Source organism: Rana temporaria, chromosome 4 (assembly GCF_905171775.1).
Source record: "Rana temporaria chromosome 4, aRanTem1.1, whole genome shotgun sequence".
Lineage (NCBI taxonomy): Eukaryota > Metazoa > Chordata > Amphibia > Anura > Ranidae > Rana > Rana temporaria.
Genome location: NC_053492.1, coordinates 387,871,684 through 387,891,087, shown reverse-complemented (window position 1 = coordinate 387,891,087; position 19,404 = coordinate 387,871,684). Strand labels below are relative to the sequence as shown.

General features: G+C 40.7%; 1 protein-coding gene across 7 annotated transcripts in view; it reads left to right on the top strand.

The window, feature by feature from the left end:
- Positions 1-19,404, top strand: part of LOC120937689 (sodium/calcium exchanger 1) — a 641,159-nt gene that overhangs the window by 579,660 nt on the left and 42,095 nt on the right. For all 7 annotated transcript variants that reach the window (XM_040351100.1, XM_040351102.1, XM_040351101.1 and 4 more), the window contains one exon: positions 22-152. In XM_040351100.1, the coding sequence (XP_040207034.1) occupies positions 22-152 (131 nt within the window). The remainder of the gene's footprint in view (positions 1-21; positions 153-19,404) is intronic.

Genomic DNA, 19,404 nt, shown 5'->3' with positions numbered 1-19,404 from the left:
TATGTGTTTTTTTTTTTGCAGAGCAAAATGATGAGAAGCAGTCTCTTACAAGTAAAGAGGAAGAGGAGCGACGTATAGCTGAAATGGGGCGCCCTGTTTTGGGAGAGCATGTTAAACTTGAAGTAATTATTGAAGAATCATATGAGTTCAAGGTATGTCCCACCAATTGTATTTGTACATAATTCACATAATGTTGTATTGTTGTTGATATTTACCATATTTACTGAAAATAAGACCTAGCATGATTTTCCAGAATGGTTGCAATATAAGCCGTACCCCAAAAATAAGCCCTAGTTAAAGTGGTTGTAAAATCCTGTAATCTGCTCTTTGGTGAAGGATTATATAAAAGGCAGTGTGTGTGTTTGTGTAACATTATTGTGCAAAATAGCTTATTTAAAGCGCCGCTGGGTGCTCAAATGCTCTCTCCTCCGCTCTCCTGGCTGACGTCAGCAGGGGATCTCGGCCCCTCCCTCTGCAGTGCTCAGAGCGGGAAAGAGAGCTCCAGCGGATCACGTGAGCACCCAGCGACGCTTTAAATAAGGTATTTTGCACACACACACATTGCACATTATATAATCCTGTAACAGAGCAGACTTTCTTAATGCTAATGCTAAATGCTAATGACTCCTCAGCTGACAGGCAGGGAGGGAGGGGGAGAGAGGAAGAGAAGATAGGGGACACAGGAACTGGCAAATGAGAACAGAGTGTTCAATCTAATTGAAAAATATGACGTTACAGTATTTTTTATACAGTATTTACTCATTAAGAGTTCTTTTTTTAAATACATTTTATTGAATAATCCTTAAAAAAAAGGGGACATATGTGCAAACCAGATATCATTTCAACACGCAATTTGGCAATAATTTAACAATGAATAAATAAGACATCCTCTGAAAATGAGCCCTAATGCATCTTTAGTAGCCAAAATTAATATCCGACCCGGTCTTATTTTCGTGGAAACACAGTATATCAGTTTTTTTATGTATGCTGGCATGGAAGCACTTCCCAATTTCACATGCCTCTTGGGGATCCCTGGCAGAGAGAAGTCTGAATCCATGCACTGACCATTGTGCTCTTTAATTATGATACCATTTATTTTAGATTACAGAAAAAGCAGTGGGACAAAGCGTAATTCCTTTTTAAGTCTTGGTAAAACCCACAGAGAAAAAAACATTCTTGTTGTCTCTAAAAGTTGTAAAAAGTCAATAATTACTAGTATCCCCCCCCCAAAACCTAAATAACAATTGTGGGTGTACTTTAATAGTGAATGCTCAAGTCGATACTGTATTAATCACACTGACACTGGTAGTTATCATTCCTATAATTACTGTAATTGAAATTGTACAAACAGACAAAAAGAATTGTTGCTAAATAAACAAAAAGATTTGCGCTATTTTTCATTTCTGATTTTGATAATAAAAAAATCTTTCGTCATAAATTTAGACCAAAATGTATTCTGCTCCATTTCTTTGGTTAAGATAGCCTAAATCAGTGTTTTATTATTATATGAAAATTGATCAATCCTGACGTACTGATGGCCTATCTCATTTCTTGAGGCCTGAAAACACCAGGCTGGTACAGCCCCCTTTTGAAAAGTAAAAAGTCCAGGGTATTTAGTAAGAGGCAGGTCAAATTTTTTTAAGTTGTTATTTATTGTCACAATTTTTGGGAAAATTAAGTAATTACATTTTTTTTTTTCATTTTTTTTTTCTTTTTACATACTGTTTCCAGTGCAGTACAGTGTCATCATATTACTGATGCGGTGGTGATCAGGAACACTGACTGGTCACAGTATGTAAAAAAAGTTTTAAAAAATTGAATAATTATTTTTCAATTTGTTAAATTTTTGTATTTATTTTTTTAACACACTGGAACCAGACTAATACAGTGTTGTCACAGTAAAGCTGTACTACTCTGGGGAGGTGATCAGGATTTTTATTTCATTTTTTACACGTTATGATTGCTTATACCAATGAATTTCAGTGGTATAAGCAACCATTTTACTGAATGAAAATGATTAATTCAGTGAGTATTATTGTGATTAGCTGTAAATGGCCACAGATAGTCACATGGTACAGATGTGCTGTGATTTGCCCAGTTTGTATCACGTGATCACTGTGACCAATCACAGCTAGCAACACAATTGTACACAATGGATGGCATGAAAGGAAGCCATCCATTGTTTACAACTGTAATGTGATCTGCTGTGATTGGTCGCAGCGATCACATGGTACTGGCAGCAGGCCAGTACAGTGATCTATCATCGGCAGTGTCCAGTAGACAGTTGAAATAGGCTAGGTGGGAAGTGGTTAATGGTGGGGTGTGAAGGCTGGCCAATAAAATCTATTCCAATAGAACAGTTACTGTAGCTCCAATTGCTCAAAATGTTAATGCTGGTTCCGATAGGAAGGGTTTCAGAACACACAGTGCATTGCAGTTTGTTTTGTATGGGGCTGCGTAGCCACAAACTGGCCAAGGTGCCCATGCTAACCCGTGTCCACACCCAAAAGTGCCTAAAATGCGTATGTGAGTATCAGAACTGGGCCTTGGAGCAATGGCAGATAGAGGCCTGGCCCTGAAGAATTCAAGAATGGTTAGAACACAACTAGTTTGAGGCATTAAATGAGCCTCCAAATTCTCCAGATCTCAATCCAATTGAACATCCGTGGGATGCACTGGAAAGTCCAGTCTATGGAGGCCCCACCTTGCAACTTACAGGACTTAAAATATCTGCTGCTGATGGTTTGGTGCCAAATACCACAGGATAGCTTCAAAGGTCTAGTGGAGTCCATGCCTCGATGGGTTATGGTGGGTGGTCATAACGTTATGGTGTATATCAATTACACAAAAGAAGACATCAGTTGGTTTAGTTGGAGTTGGTCTGAGACTTGTCAAAGTCTCTGCTCCTAAATGCACTGGCTGTGATAATTGTTGTTTAGCTGGCCATACACTAGTAGATTTTCAAAAATTTTACATTCCATGACTTAACCTCCTGGGCGGTGTTCCCGAGTCTGACTCGGGGTGAGATTTTTGGGCTAAAATCAGTAACCCCGAGTCAGACTCAGGCTTGCCTCGCTGGATGTACAGGGAGTGTTAACTTACCTTGTCCCTGGATCCAGCGATGCCACCGCGCTGTGTGAGCGAGCGGGACCTCGCTCGATTCACACAGCGTCCTCCTGTGCCGCCGATCTCCGTTCCCTGCGACGTTACGACGCACGGGGACGGAGAACGGCGCCAAATTCAAAAATGTAAACAAACACATTACATACAGTATACTGTAATCTTATAGATTACAGTACTGTATGTAAAAAAAACACACCCCCCTTGTCCCTAGTGGTCTGCCCAGTGTCCTGCATGTCATTTTATATAATAAAAACCTTTTTTTCTCCCTGTAAACTGTAGATTGTCCATAGCAACCAAAAGTGTCCCTTTATGTCAAAAATAGTTTTAGATCAGCTAGAAAACAGCGATAATAAATTATAATCACTTGCAGAATTGTGCGATAGCGATTTGTGGGGAAATTCGTCATAAAAAAAAAAAAAATTATGACAATGACAGTTCTGCAACTGAGCAAATTTCAGTGATTTTGATTTGATTACATTATTGAATAATTTTTATTATAATTATATTATTATTTGTTATAATTATTTATAGTTATTTATTATATTATAATTTATAATTTTGTTTTTAAAAAAATGTCATACCCGGGATGCCTATTAGAATCTTGTTTGGTCAGATTTAAGTGAGTTATTTCTAAAAATTACAGACCTACAATATAAAACGCCAAATTTCCTTGCAAATAATGGTACCGCTTTCAGCATGTTTTTTCTGAAAGAATCATACCGCCAGGGAGGTTAATGAACGTTTTCCAAAAGTACATACTTCAGAAAATTTTCCTTTTTAACATTCCATTATGAAGTAAATGGACTTTCCTTAAGGTAAACCATATTCACTTTTAGAAATTAATTTGTTTGAGAAAATTTCCATTCCGTTCCTTCAAATCATCAATGGTCAATTTGACCCCTTTAATGATTAGAAAATTGAACAAACATTCTTAAAATGAAAATATTTGAATTGAAATTCTACTAATGTATAGCCAGCTTTAGATTTGGATTAGTACTCCTTCACATGTATGGCGTATAATGTCTGCCAGGCTTGTAGAGTGTAATCAGATCAAATAATTGTGAAGTAAATCACTAGAACCTTTCTGTTTCGGGAACTATATATTATATACATCTGTAAACTTTTCCAATCAGCAGAAAGAATGACTATCTCCTGGCAAACTCTGAGTTTATTGAGATAAACATCTGCTGACATGGGAAAAGGTAAAATGAAAAAGGGATGATTTATGAACGAAGGTTCCTCTCACACGTTCACAGAATACAGGAACCGTTTGTCATTTTGCTGTACCTTTTGCTCATGTAATTTTACAAAACTAATGGTAATATAATACAGATACTGTTTTAGCTTCAACTGGAATGGTTTAGCGACAGGCGCCCCCGAGGGAGTAATTTTTTTTAAAGAGGATTACTGAAACGGCACACAAATATTTTATGATAATCTGAGAGACTGAGACGAAGCTGTGTTTTGCATTCGTCATTCCCTTGTAAATCAATCTTTGTCATCGGATCAACAGGTCTGGTGTCATGAATATGACCCTCTATGGCAGGATTTCTCAGGCTGAATAGGTTCTGAATGCTCTCAGTGTGGTACCAAAAGGATCCCTCTTCTGCATCTTTACCACCTGAATGAGATCATGCCAAACTAGAAGTACACAAAAATATTCATGTCACTTCTTGTTGACATCACAGTATTACAGTGCTGCAGCATGTATATGGGCCACCCATACTTGACACAGTGGGGGAGATTTACTTAAACCGGAGAGTTGAAAAACTGGTGTAGCTGTGCATAGAAACCAATCAGCTTCTAGGTTTCATTAATTCAACAAGCTAACGTTAGAAGCTGATTGGCTACCATGCACAGCTGTACCAGATTCTGCGTGCTCCAGTTTTAGTAAACCTTCCCCAGTATGGCATGCTCTTTCACCCTTTAGTTACTCTGCAATCATCTATTAATCCTTTAAAGATATGTTAAAACATTTCACCTAAGCAAAAACTTGTACTTGTACTCGGGCAAATGCTTTGATGTCTAATACGATATTCAGGCAGTCAGTGGTGCTCCGGTCCCCCTCCGTGCTCTGCTCCTGTCCCCCGCCGTGCTCTGCTCCCCCTCCATGTACTGCTCAGGTCCCCTGCCATGCTCCTCTCCTGTCCCTTGCCATGCTCCGCTCCTGTCCCCCACTGTGCTCTGCTCTTGTCCCCCACCATGCTCCGCTCCTGTACCCCATGTACTACTCCGGCCCCCTCTGTGCTCCGCTCCTGTCCTCCCATGTACTGCTTCTGTCCCCCTCCGTGCTATGCTCCTGTCCCCCATGTACTGCTCCTGTCCCCCTCCGTGCTCTGCTCCTGTCCCCCATGTACTGCTCCGGTCCCCCTCCGTGCTCCACTCCTGTCCCCCGCCGTGCTCTGCTCCGGTCCCCCTCCATTTACTGCTCCGGTCTCCCACCATGCTCTGCTCCGGTCCTCCTCCATGTACTGCTCCAAACCCCCGCAGTGCTCTGCTCCGGTCCCCCGCCGTGCTCCGCTCGGGTCCCCCTCCGTGCTCTGCTCCCATCTGTGTACTGCTCTGATCTCCCATTGCGCTACTGTCCCCCTCCATGTACTGTTCCGGTCCCCTGTCACCCCCTGCCATGCTCCTCCACCCCCTCTGCCCTCAATTTGTCAATTGCAATTAACAGCTCTTTCTGTTGCAAGCTTACAATTCTAAGCCACTGCCAAACAGTTAGCAGTGGAGTTGTCAACCTGCCATGCTAGGTTGGTCATTGAACTGCTTATCTGATAGACCTAATAGGCACACCATTGGCCAACTGAAGGAGGCAATTGAAAAATGAAAGGGAAACAATACACTGATCATTGTCTCTTCCTCAGTTACAGGAGATCATAGATTAGCTAACATACTGCCAAAGTAAGATATTTGTACTAGCCCTTTTTAAAATGATTCACTCTTTTTAATCGGTTAACAACCGGCTCCTGCACATATACGTCCGCAGAATGGCACGGCTGGCAACGTATATTTACATCACTTTAAAATTCCCGCCGTGCCGTGAGCTCCGTGACCGTGCCCAGGGGACCCGCGGACTCAATGTCCGCCGGTGTCCCGCAATCGGGTCACAGAGCTGCAGAACGGGGAGAGGCAAGTGTAAGCACAACATCTCCCCGTTCTGCCTAGTGACACTGTCACTGATCGTCAGCAATCAGTGACTCGTAGCCACGCCCCCTAACAGTTAGAATCATTCCCTAGGACACACTTAACCACTTCCTAGCCCCCTAGTGGTTAACCCCTTCACTACCAGTCACATTTATACAGTAATCAGTGCATATTAATAGCACTAATCGCTGTATAAATGTGATTAGTCCCAAAGGCGCCTATGTGTCCGATGTGTCCGCCATAATGGCGCAGATCGCCGCCAATACAAGTAGAAAAAAATAATAATAATACAAATGCCATAAAACTATCCCTTATATTGTAGACGCTATAACTTTTGCGCAAACCAATCAATATACGCTTATTGCAATTTTTTTTTACCAAAAATATGTACGAAGAATACCTATCGGCCTAAACTGTGGAGAAAAAATGTTTTTAATAGATTTTTGGGGGATATTTATTATAGGAAAAGGTAAAAAATATTGCACTATATATATATATTGTTTATAGTGCAAAAAATAAAAACCGCAGAGGTGATCAAATACCACCAAAAGAAAGCTCTATTTGTGGGGGAAAAAAGGACGTTAATTTTGTTTGGAAGCCACGTCGCACGATTGTCAGTTAAAGCGACGCATTGCCGAATCGCAAAAAGTGCTCTGGACCGGGGCTTAAGTGGTTAATGTGTAGGAAACTGGATTGAATTGTGTTTTTGTTTAATACCTTCCTGCAGTTCAAGTTTAAAGTTGTTTTAAATTTGCTTTAACATTTTCAAGAACTTACTGAAAAAAAAATGTCAGCAAAAAATGTAAAATCCTTGAAATCCTCACAGACCCTATTTAAATAAATTTCAAATTGTGTTTTTATGGGGTATTATTTTGGCTCTTGAGTATATTTCTAGGACACAGATTTTGAAGTGGGCCCACTAATTTAAACATTGTTCCATGCCACATGTTGCCATAAAGAATAATGCTAGCCATTTCCTCAGAGGAGTCAAGGTTATCTTCTACAGATTATTTATTGATGCTTTGTACAACCTGCCAGTATTTATAGGCTGCGGTACACTGTAGACAAATGCACATGGTTATAAAAAATTGTTTTCTCATTTTTAGGTGTATTCAGTACAGTTTCCATTTTTTTCTGCAAAACATGGGGAGCTTGACAAAGACAATGACAACATTTCTACTGTAGATGATAGATAATGCTAGTCATATTTTTTTTTACGATGGAATAAAGAAAATTCAGGCATGCTTATTTTGCATTTGCTTTACAATGTATACAAATGAGGACTAGTGAACCACAGAAATCAGTTGAATCAGAACATTTTCAGCAGGCTGGTATTTTTTCTATCTTGTAATAGCGGGCTTTGAAATTCATTTTAATTAACCCAGCAAATCTTTGTTTATTCCTCAGTCAGAGGAACGTAAAAAAAATATTTTTTTACTGGATTGTTAAAAATAACACATTGAAGTTGATTAATTCGCTGTTTACTTAGCAAAATGAAAGTTAACATTGAAAAGGGTAAATTCCCTTTAAAAAGTAAATGCTTACGTAGCTAATCGAATAAGGTTAAGCTGTGTTCATTTCAATAATAAAGTCAAACAAAAATATTCGCCCCGGGACATTAAATGAAGTGGGTACCGTTACCGCCAGTAAGAACAACAATAGTTATTACAGTATATAATTTATTCAAGTAAAATTCTTTACATGCATAGATAACACCAACAGTTGCCAATAAAAACATACATAAACAAAAGATATTGGTACATAAATGTAGTATCGGTACACGGGCATCATACTACCTGACTAGTTTTGCAAGATCCAGCTCGCTCTTCAGGGGTGTGTAACACTGTACCACTGAGCTTGACCATGGCTATAGGTGTGCAGCCCCAAGATGGCGGCAGCAGGTGCCTCACCTGGGAGCTGAGGGAGCGGAGTCAGAAAGGGACCCCACCAGGGGCCAAACGGAGAGCAGGCATGGCATAGGTGTAGTGATGTATCCATAGAGACCTTGTTAGTCCATAAAAAGTATAGGCTGAATATGGTGAATATCCCAAGTATAAAAGTAATGAGACACAGCGGGCAATCTCCACAGTTGTGTGTGTCCTCAGTGAAGAGTGAAATGAAATTTTAATAATAAAAGAAGATTTCAAGATATGGATATTTTTTACATGGTTACGTTAGTGCAGTTTTGACCAATGTATACCATACTCGGTTGACCCCCCCTGGAATCTGGAAATTGCTAAGATATGGTATATGCAGAGTTATATTGGACCATGCCAGACCAATACAATTTTGTATAAAATAACCATACCTGGAATTCTTCTTTAACCACTTAACCTCCAAAAGATTTACCCTCCTTCATGCCCAGGCCATTTTTTGCGATAATGCACTGCGTTACTGTATCCACTTCAGCCCCAGAGGATTTGCCTGCCAAATGACCGTGGGATATTTTGCGATTCGGCACAGCGTCGCTTTAACTGGCTCCCATACAAAATTGACGTGCTTTTTTCCCCACAAATAGAGCTTTCTTTTGGTGGTATTTGATCGCCTCTGCGGTTTTTATTTTTTGCGCTATAAACAAAAAAAGAGCGTCACTCTTGAAAAAAAAGCTATATTTTTTACTTTTTGCTAAAATAAATATCCCCCAAAAATATATAAAAACATATTTTTTTTCCTCAGTTTAGGCCGATATGTATTCTACATATTATTGGTAAAAAAATTGCAATAAGCATATATTTATTGGTTTGCGCAAAAGTTATAGCGTCTACAAAATAGGGGGTAGTTTTGTGGCATTTTTATTATAATTTTTTTAAATTAGAAATGGCGGCGATCTGCGATTTTTATCGTGACTGCGACATTATGACGGACACATCGGACACTTTTGACGCTTTTTTGGGACCATTGTCATTTATACAGCGATTAGTGTTATATAAATGTACTGATTACTGTGTATATGACACTGGCAGTGAAGGGGTTAACCAGTAGGGGGTGAGGAAGGGGTTAAGCGTGTTCTAGGGAGTGATTCTAACTGTGGGGGCTGGGCTTACTGTGACACGGCACTGATCGCTGCTCCTGATGAAAGGAAGCAGACGATCAGTGTCCTGTCACTAGGCAGAACAGGGAGATGCCTTGTTTACAATAGCATCCCCCCGTTCTGCCGCTCCGTGACACGATCGAGGGACACCGGCAGACATCGAGCAGGTGCAGGTGCAGACACTGAACCCAAATAAAACTTATGTCCTTTTTTTGCACAAATAGAGCTTTCTTTTGGGGGTATTTGATCACCTCTGAGGTTTTTATCTTTTGCACTATAAACAAAAAAAGAGCGTCAATTTTGAAAAAAATATATTTTTTTACTTTATGCTATAAAACATATTCAATAAAAATCTAATTTATCATAAATTTAGACCAATATGCATTCTGCTTCATATTTTTGGTAAAAAAATATCCCAATAATCTCCATCCCTTTCCCCTTGTCAGAACGGTAATCTACTTGATTACATAGGCAGATCGCAGTTCTGTGTCTCTGCCTGACGATCGGCAGGTGCCAGAGGACATTGTGTCACAGTGGAAGCGATCTGCTGGTGGCGTGCATGCGCACCCCCTACCCGGAAATGCTGGGTCGTGTATATATACAGTACGTGATCCAGCGCACAGTTGCCACCCTATAGCAGTAAAACTACTATAGGGCGGACAGGAAGCAGTAAATTATGTTTTGTTTTGTTTTTTATTTCTCTTGCACATGGTGAACAAATTCATTGTATTTTCCAAGCTGAGTGAACATTTACTTTGCTAAGTGACCAGTCTCAATTTAGTAAATCAATCTTTTTGAGCGGCCAAGCATCAAAACTACTCTTTCTGTCTATGCAACCTGCAGCCATTTAAAACTAAACATCAGCCTTACCTGTCTTGCACAGTTGCACAGGCTGCTCTCCTCTAGGCGTTTATTCTGATATCTGTGCACACTGTGAGACACTCACATAGTTCTCTATCTCTAGCCAAGCACCTGGCTACACCTGTTACTCTTGTAAATGCACTGAGAAAAAGTTTCCCCCACTGCTGTGTGTTACTATAGTAATACATGATAGTGGAAAACACCTGCAACCCCCAAATCTGTGCCCACTACTACCACAACTATCACCTTTTCATGAGGGTGTCTGCTTAGTGATGTACTCACCTGGAAAACCATAGAGGTTGTTCTGGTTCCTGATATGAATAGGCTTGTCCAAGGTTAATGGCCCTTTACGTATTTGAAGCCCATATGAGGATGATAGACGTGGGGACTGTAACTTACTAAATAGCAAAATTATAGATAAGATCCACATGCCCAGCTTAGAAAACCTCCTGACTAGAATTACTTAGGTTGCCAAGAACATATAATGGTTTCCACATTAAAGTGACATTATTAGCACTTTAGAAGAGACACTACACTTACCATTCCGGTGGGCCGTTTGTTGATATGCAGCCTTTTCGTGTGGTATCCCCCTCACTACCGGGTTCAAGTATTTAACTGGCCAGATTGGTTAAATCCCTGTTTGTCCTGCTGGACACAGTGGTACTTCCTTCAATCTTTTATGTCATGTAGTGATGAATAAGCCATCAAGAGAAACCACAGCTTACAAAGGGAGAGTAAGGATTCCACCCTTCGGAGTGAGACGAAGAGGGGGCATGTGAATAAAAGGGCTGCTGAAAAGGTAAGTATAGTTCCTCTACTGTCAAAGGAAAATATCCATAAGCTGCACATCATGAAACAGACCCATGTGCATGAAATGAGATGAATGGCAGCGTCAGCCAGGACTCCAGCCAGGCCACACCCCCAATGCATTTCACTACACCCCTTGAAACTTAATCATGATTCCCCAGGATCCCTGTGATTAAGCTCCAAGGGATGAACCAAAAAATGTGTTGGGGGCATGGCCTGGCTGGAGTTCCGGCTGAGGCTGCCTTTCATCTCACTTCATGCACATGGGTCTGCTTCATGATGTGCGGCTTACAGGCATACCCCACTTTTAAGTACACAATGGGGTTTATTTAGACATGTGCATTCGTTTTCATCCAAAATCCGAAAGACCCGACATAAAAAATTGCTTTATTTTTGTTTTCAAGAGGAATGGTACTACTGCGCTACCATATATAAAACAAAAAGTGGAAAAAACAGCAAAAAATATCAAATAATAGGAGCTGCGTATCTATTAGGTGAACAAAACCAAATTAATATGAAATGAATAAGTGATAGCGCTAGTATTAACTAGTGCTGAGTGAGTACAGTGTGAATGTTAGTAATATAAATCATACACAGTGAGTATAAATAGCAACACTTATGAAAATTACTACTAAGTCCAATGAGATGTTGAAATGAGTTCCTTATGGCTTAAAACCCATATGCAGCCCTATGGTAATCAGCTGGCGTTTCCTCCTCAATGCTTCTCATTAGACAGACAACGACCTTTCCCATTAAAAGATCCAAGCAGAAAAACTCCAATATAAAGGAAAAAAGAAAAAGAAAGAGGACAAGCCTCATAGTACAATACTGTATAGTAAAGGACAATGGACAAGAGACTACACAGACGGTAATGAACTCACAAAACCGCCGATTAACACAGGCTCTGAGATAGATTGCCGCTCAGTGTGATGGTCTCCTCACTAGGATCGTAGTCCCGTCAAAGGGGAGGAGCCTATGTTGACGGGACTACGATCCTAGTGAGGAGACCATCACACTGAGCGGCAATCTATCTCAGAGCCTGTGTTAATCGGCGGTTTTGTGAGTTCATTACCGTCGGTGTAGTCTCTTGTCCATTGTCCTTTACTATACAGTATTGTACTATGAGGCTTGTCCTCTTTCTTTTTCTTTTTTCATTTATATTTCTGCTTGGATCTTTTAATGGGAAAGGTCGTTGTCTGTCTAATGAGAAGCATTGAGGAGGAAACGCCAGCTGATTACCATAGGGCTGCATATGGGTTTTAAGCCATAAGGAACTCATTTCAACATCTCATTGGACTTAGTAGTAATTTTCATAAGTGTTGCTATTTATACTCACTGTGTATGATTTATATTACTAACATTCACACTGTACTCACTCAGCACTAGTTAATACTAGCGCTATCACTTATTTTTGTTTTCGTTGCTATAACAGTTCGATATAGATAGGAGATTCGACATGACACTGACAATAGTGATCTGTGTCTATCGAACCTGTGGTCGAATGTGCCCAACCTTAACTCTATTAGTCCAAGATTATTCTACACAGAGAGGAAAGATTTGACATAGAGAGAAAAGATTAGACATTATATAGACAGTGTTGGGGTAGACCATTCCACATGAACGACGAAGATTCGACAAAGCAGCGAAAAACATACAAATACTGAATCTGTCATTGAAGGCTTATGATGTATTTTTCGAAAGTTCTAAGAAGATTCAACAAGCAGCTAAACTGTACGATCGTACATTTCTGGTCAAATGCTCGGCCCATAGGCTATAGAAGAATTCTAATGTTGGTAGACTAGTAATAATAATTTATAAATATAATTATTACTAGTTTCACACAACATTAGAATTCTTCTATAGCTTGTAGGCGGAACATTCGACCGTAAATGTACGATTGCGGCGTTGTACAGTTTGGCTGCACCGTCGAATCTTCTTAGAACCTTCGACAGACACCATATGCCTTCAATGACAGATTCGGCCTTAATTAATTCGGATTTCAGCGTGGGTTCGGATCACAGCCCACGCTGAAGAAGTCCCGCCCATAGATGTAACGCGTACAGGGGGAGGAGCTACATCTGACGTCACCCGTGGCCATCATTTCGGTTAGAAAATATTACACGCTGCGTTTGCCGGCGCTCGCATAGCGTGCTTCTAAATGTGAGTCGTTTTCTTGCTATTACAGTATTTTAAGAAATCGCTTTATACAGAGAGCACTAGATTGTTTCTTTTGTATTTTATGCGGTGGAGTGCATCAACAGGTGCAGGATCTCCATTACTACCCTGAGTGTGGGTTTACTGCCTTGTGACGTATTATAGGTCGAGTGGATGAGGTGAGAGGCCAATCTGGAGGGATCACTGTCACCAGTCAAATTGTCTTGCTCTTCACTGCATTTTGGTATCACAACTATTTGTGCTCTTTCCACATTCTCTTATGGACTTTTTATGATCTTATTTTAGTTTCTTTTGGGAGAGCTAATGCTCCTCTTTAGTATTGGATATTCCCTAGCTTCAGGGCAGTGCTAGTTCCAGTGTAAAGCATGCTTCGGCAGTATAATGGACATTGACAGGCCTGCCCTGGATCTAGTGCTGTTTGGAAAATTTAAACAGTGGAGCCACCAGCATTGGATGGCAGCCTCGATTGACTCAGGTAGCAGCTGTCCTAAAACAACATTATAGGGTGGGCAGTGCCAACCTTACACCCAAAATTCAGAGATATCATCACGAAGACGCTTACTATGCTGCCAGAACATTGGCTTGGCTAACAAAAAGAAAGGTAGGAAACATTTGTAATCACACTGAGGTGCTAGTGGACTCCATATCACAATATAGTGCCTGCCTTTTGTGTATATTATACAAAGGAGGACACTTTACCGATACAGGACCAATCACTAATCCTATTTTTTTTTCTAAAGTCACAGAAGAAGATAAAAAAAATCAATTGAGCAGTAATTGCATAGTAACCTTGATAGTTTTTCCTTAACCTCTCTGCTACCAAAAGCAGTAAGGAGAAGATGGACTGAATGAGCTACAATTTTCTGCTGTGCAAACTTGTATTGCTTTATATAAAAATTCTAGATAATATTGATCAGACTGAGCGTGTTTTCCTAATGGAAAAGCAAGGCAAATAGATGTGATACTGATCTTTAAATACACTGAACCTGTAAATAAGTGTTGTATCTGAAATCTCTTTCTCTATGGAAGGTTTGTTAGGTGGTGCAAAAGTCAGATCATTTTGGGGAAAGTTCTACTGTATATGCCTAAATTATTTTGCACTTAGAAAAATAACTCTAACCCCTAATTGCCTTATTATTAAATGTGATTCTTGATTGTTTCTTTTGCATATACTGGGTTTCATTTTGATGGTCTTAGCCATAAGATGAGTCATGTACCATATTTAGTATACTACGAAACATAATGTTAAAGCGGAGCTCTAGCCCCCCCCCCCCCTCCAAAAATTAAAAGTCAGCAGCTACAAATACTGTAGCTGCTGACTTTTATTATTAGAAAACTTACCTGTCCAGGGAGCCCGCAATCTCAACACCCCATCCAATTTCTCAATCGGCTCTCAGGTGCAACCACCGCCATTCCTTGTAAAGGAAAAAATTAAGCCTTGCGGCTTTACAGCCAGTTCCCCACTGCCCTTTCTGAATGGCTTGGTGGCGGTGGAAAGAGATGGGGGCCAAACTTCCAGGGGATCTCGCTGCTCCCCCCTGAAATGTGCCAAATATGGTAGGAGAAGGAAGTAAACAAGTGGAGCTTCGCCTTTTGGGTGGAGCTCCGCTTTAATAGCAATGCAGTCACAGGGAGCCCCAAGAAAGATACTCCTCAGAGATATTTTGCATATTTAAAACTGTCACCTATCTGGGATACTCCACATTTTTTAAACTATGGCTAAATGTTAAACGCAGATAACTGGCTTTCCTACAACATATTAGGTATCTCAAAATGGAAGGAAAGAAGATAAAACTCTGGAAATATTTGCAGTGCAATTCCTGTCCAAATCGCAAGCGATTTTCACCACCGCTCCTGTTTGTGTGAACTCAGAAAATAAAGTAATTGGCCATGTAGTGCAGCAATAGGCAGTTTATTAAAATGTTAAAACAACTCAAAAAGTAAATATCTAGCCATATCCATATCTTCAGTGTCCCCGTCCTGCCAATGATAGCAAACCACAGCCGCTGAAGGCGCTCACAGAGCTGGAATAGAATTTCCGGGACTCCTGTGTGTATAAGGCAGAAGTGATGTCAGCTTGGGGGAAGACGGCTGGATATCTATTTCAGCCCTCTGAGCACCTCCAGCGGCCATGGTTTGCTATCATTGTTGGGACAGGGACACTGCAGATATGGATTTGACTAGATATTTACTTTGTGAGTTTTTATAACATTTGAATAAACTGCCTATTGCTGCACTACATGGCGCTTCCCTTTCTTTACTGGGTTCACACATACAGGAGCAGTGGGGGAAATCGCATGCAATTGGGACAGGACAGGAAAGCACAACAAGAGTAGCCATGAATGTCCAATAGTCTGTCACTTGTATGTGTCTTCCAGATACTCTTGTCCAGTTCTGAATGGTTAACGCATTTCGCTTAACTTGTGGCTTCTCCAGAACCATTTGTTTATGGCATTAAAGAACCACAAGCTTAGTCGGTATTCAAGCCTATTCCCATCCTATAATGTAGAGGAGGAATTATAAACAGGACCAACTTAAAAGATATTACATATAATCCATTTGAAAGGAGGAGAAGGTATCATTGGCAGCTCAAACATATGCCCGTATTAAACTTCCTTGGTATAAACAGTGTGGCCAATCCCCATGAGAACAAGCTCTTCCAATCACTAGGATAGTAGTTGTGACCCAAAGCCTTACGTGTTGATCAAACTCCCTGTCGTCTCTCGTGTGTTTCCTCCTCCTGCCAAACCGCCACCATGCAACCCTTTCTATGTTGACACCCTCATCTGGGCACTAGGAATACCAAGGAGCCCTGTCCCCCTCCTCTGGGAATCCCTTGTTGATACCAGCAGAACCATATTGCCTGGTATCAGCATGACAGGAGGCCAAATGTCTGGTATACTGGTCTGCAGTTCTATAATAAATAAAACAAAAGGGTTTCAAAAACGAAACTGTCCTCCAACTACTGATTGGGCCAGATTCAGGTACATTGGCGTATCTTTGTGCCGGCGTAGCGCATCTCATATGCGCTACGCCGACGTAACATTGAGAGGCCAGTGCACTCGCTCCCATATTTGCGTAACGTAAATGGGCCGGCGTTAGCCCGCCTAATTCAAAGTAGGCAGGTAGTGGGCATGATGTATTGAAATTAACCGTGACCCCATGTAAATGAATGGCCGATCGAACGGCACATGCGCGTGCATGCTCAGAATCACGTCACATATACTCCTTAAGATAAGATGGCTCAATGCGTATGACGTGAATGTAACTTACGCCAAGCCCCATTCACGTACGACTTACGTAAACAACGTAAAATATGCCGGCTGTTCCAAAGTTTCCGACATCCATACCTTAACATGACTTACCCCTGCTTTATGAGGGGTAAACTTACGCCGGACGTACGCCTTACGTAAACAGCGTAGATTACTGCAACGCGCGTAAGTACGTTTGTGAATCTGCGTATCTTGCTCATTTACATATTCGACGCATAAATCAATGGAAGCGCCCCTAGCGGCCAGTGTAAATATGCACCCAAGATACAACAGCGTAGGAGACTTACGTCGGTCGTAGGAAGTCAAAATTCAGGCGTATCTTGTACTGTGAATTAGGCGCATAGATACGACGGCGCATCCGTGGACTTACGCGGCGTATCAGAAGATACGTCGGCGTAAGTCCTTTCTGAATCCGGGCCTTTGAGTTCAAAACAAGTTTCAGCACTTTGGAGAGCTCCAGCCAACACATTCACCAGCATCTCTACTGTGCTTTAAAAATTGTCCAACACATTTAGGGCCTGTGTGGGCTTGTATCAATGTAATCAATTTGACATCTCTTTGGGAGGCTTCTAATCATTTATAATTTATTGATGGGTGCTTTTGACCTGCAGTTGTTCTCTTTTTGACCTCTTTTTTCATTCCCATGTGTGTATGCAATATCCATCTGATGCGAATGAACGCCTGCCAACACAGGCTTTAGGCCCCTAATGTATTGAATGTTGTCATTTATTGTTCAGGAAATATGTCAGAATTTCAAGAAGCAACTTTATAAATATGCTGGGTGATTGGTCCATTGCTTTCACATTGTCTTTAGTGCAAACTAGATATTTTTAGGGCTAGTTTAGGTTCCCTGTTCACATCAATGCAATTCCTCCTGCGTCTGCCATCATGCTGAAATGGACGACAATGGAAATCACAATATTATCTATGGTGCCAGTGCAGTTCGATTTTTGAAGGTGCAGGTGCTTCTTTTGGTGCAGCATAGTGCATTTTTGGCCGCATAGGTTTTAATGGAAGTATATGAAAAGCGCATATACATGTTCTTGGAGAGGGCTTTAAAGCAAACTTTTTGCTTTGTCCTTCATGGGCAAAACATAGGTTTGCTTTAAAGATCAGATCACTGACAAAATTGAACAGACGTTGTTATTCTTCATTCTGTGCCTGGCCAAAAGACAAAAGACAAGACAGTTTTTGGAAATGCTGGGTAAAATAATCCAGACTTGTAGATGGATGGCCCTTCACTGAATAAATTCCCCTTGGGACTAGAATTACACATGTATAAAGCATCTATAAAATGTCCTGGTGCTCATTTACATATATAAGTGGTTCCTGTGATTGTATACCAACATACCAAAGTTCATTTTGTATTCCAGTACAATCTTATAACAAAACATTGGAAAGTAAAATCCTTACTGCACAAAAAATTGATTTTTGTTTAAAAGTGAATAATTGTATGTATCATTGACATGCCTTCGAAAAAAAAACCTAAGCTGTTAAATCTTTCATGACTGTATAAATAATTCAGCATTTTATGTGACTTGTATACGGGAGGCTTTGCAAGCTATTTTCTTTTTAATTATCTGAAGTCACGTGACTACCTCTGCTAGTTTACTTAGAAAAGTGTAACATAGAAGCAAATCCTTGTTTGGTAAAATATTAAAGCTGAAATCTAGGCAAACAGCTAAATACACAGTTGGAATTTAGTAAATAAACATGTTTTACCTGTGATTCTGTTCTACTCTTGTGATCTAGACACCCCTGCCGAACAACAAAACCAGACCCTACAATCTTAGAGGCCTCTCTGCAAACTACCTTGCTAAAAAAACACTACAGATTGGACAACACGATACAATCAAAAGAGCCTGATTGGCATATAGTGCTGCTTATGCCTTTTCCTGTATGAGGGATGCTGTACGGGAGGTTACAAGAGGATTATGTAAAAGGCAGATTGTAACACTTTTGCTAACTGCATGTAAAAAATTGTTCCATTTTCATAACTGCCTTTTTATATCTTCCTCGAGTTTCACTTTTAGGCTGGGATCAAATCTATGTGAATTGGATGTGGGTTTCCTTGCATCCAATTCACATGACAGGGGAGTGTGACCGGCTCTCAATGGAGCTGGTTCACATAGCTCTGGGGTGGCCACGGTATGCATTGAAGAAGGGTCCTGTGCGTCTTCTGGTCCGATTAAGGTGTGAATTCAGGCAAAAATTCGGATCTGATTTTGCACCTGAATCGGTGAACAGGGACGCACCAGACCAAATGCTATGAGACACAGCCACAGCATATGTGAGCAGAGCCTAAGACTATGTACACCCAAGACACTTTATTTGTAATGCCCTTTCACACTGTGCAGGGACCGCCCTGTCAGACCTCCGCTCTCCCCTATGGGGGGATCGGATGAACACGGACCGTCTGTCCGTGTTCACCCGATCCTATTCGCAGACAGATGGAAAAATAGGGTTTTCCTCCGTCTGCCGAATCGGAGGATTGCGGACCCGGATGAGATCGGGTGTCAGCAGATGTTCATCCGCTGACACCCGCAATCTCATAGGCATCAATGAATGTACCTTTTTCATCCGTACACGGATGGATGTGTATCCATTTGCACTTATTTTCTTCGAGAACATACAGTACATTTCTCTATCAATCAATAGGTGAAGCAAACATATCTGAAAGGAACAGTTTGATTCTCCTTTAATTTTTTTCCCTGCTTCTTTAAAAAATGGGAACTGGATTCTGATTAGATGTAACAATTAACACATGCACTTTTGATAAATACATATGGAAACCCGAAAATAAACCCCTCCCCTTATTCACTCAGACATTGCCTGTTTTTTTTAAAGTAGGATTTATTAGCTGCAAAGATTATAAATCATTTTGGGTGGGCCTTTGCAAACCAAAATATTACCTTTTAAAAGTAGCAGTAACATCCCCGCTGTGCTGTATAAAACTTGTACAGAGAGCAGAACTGTGGGAGAGATCCAGCA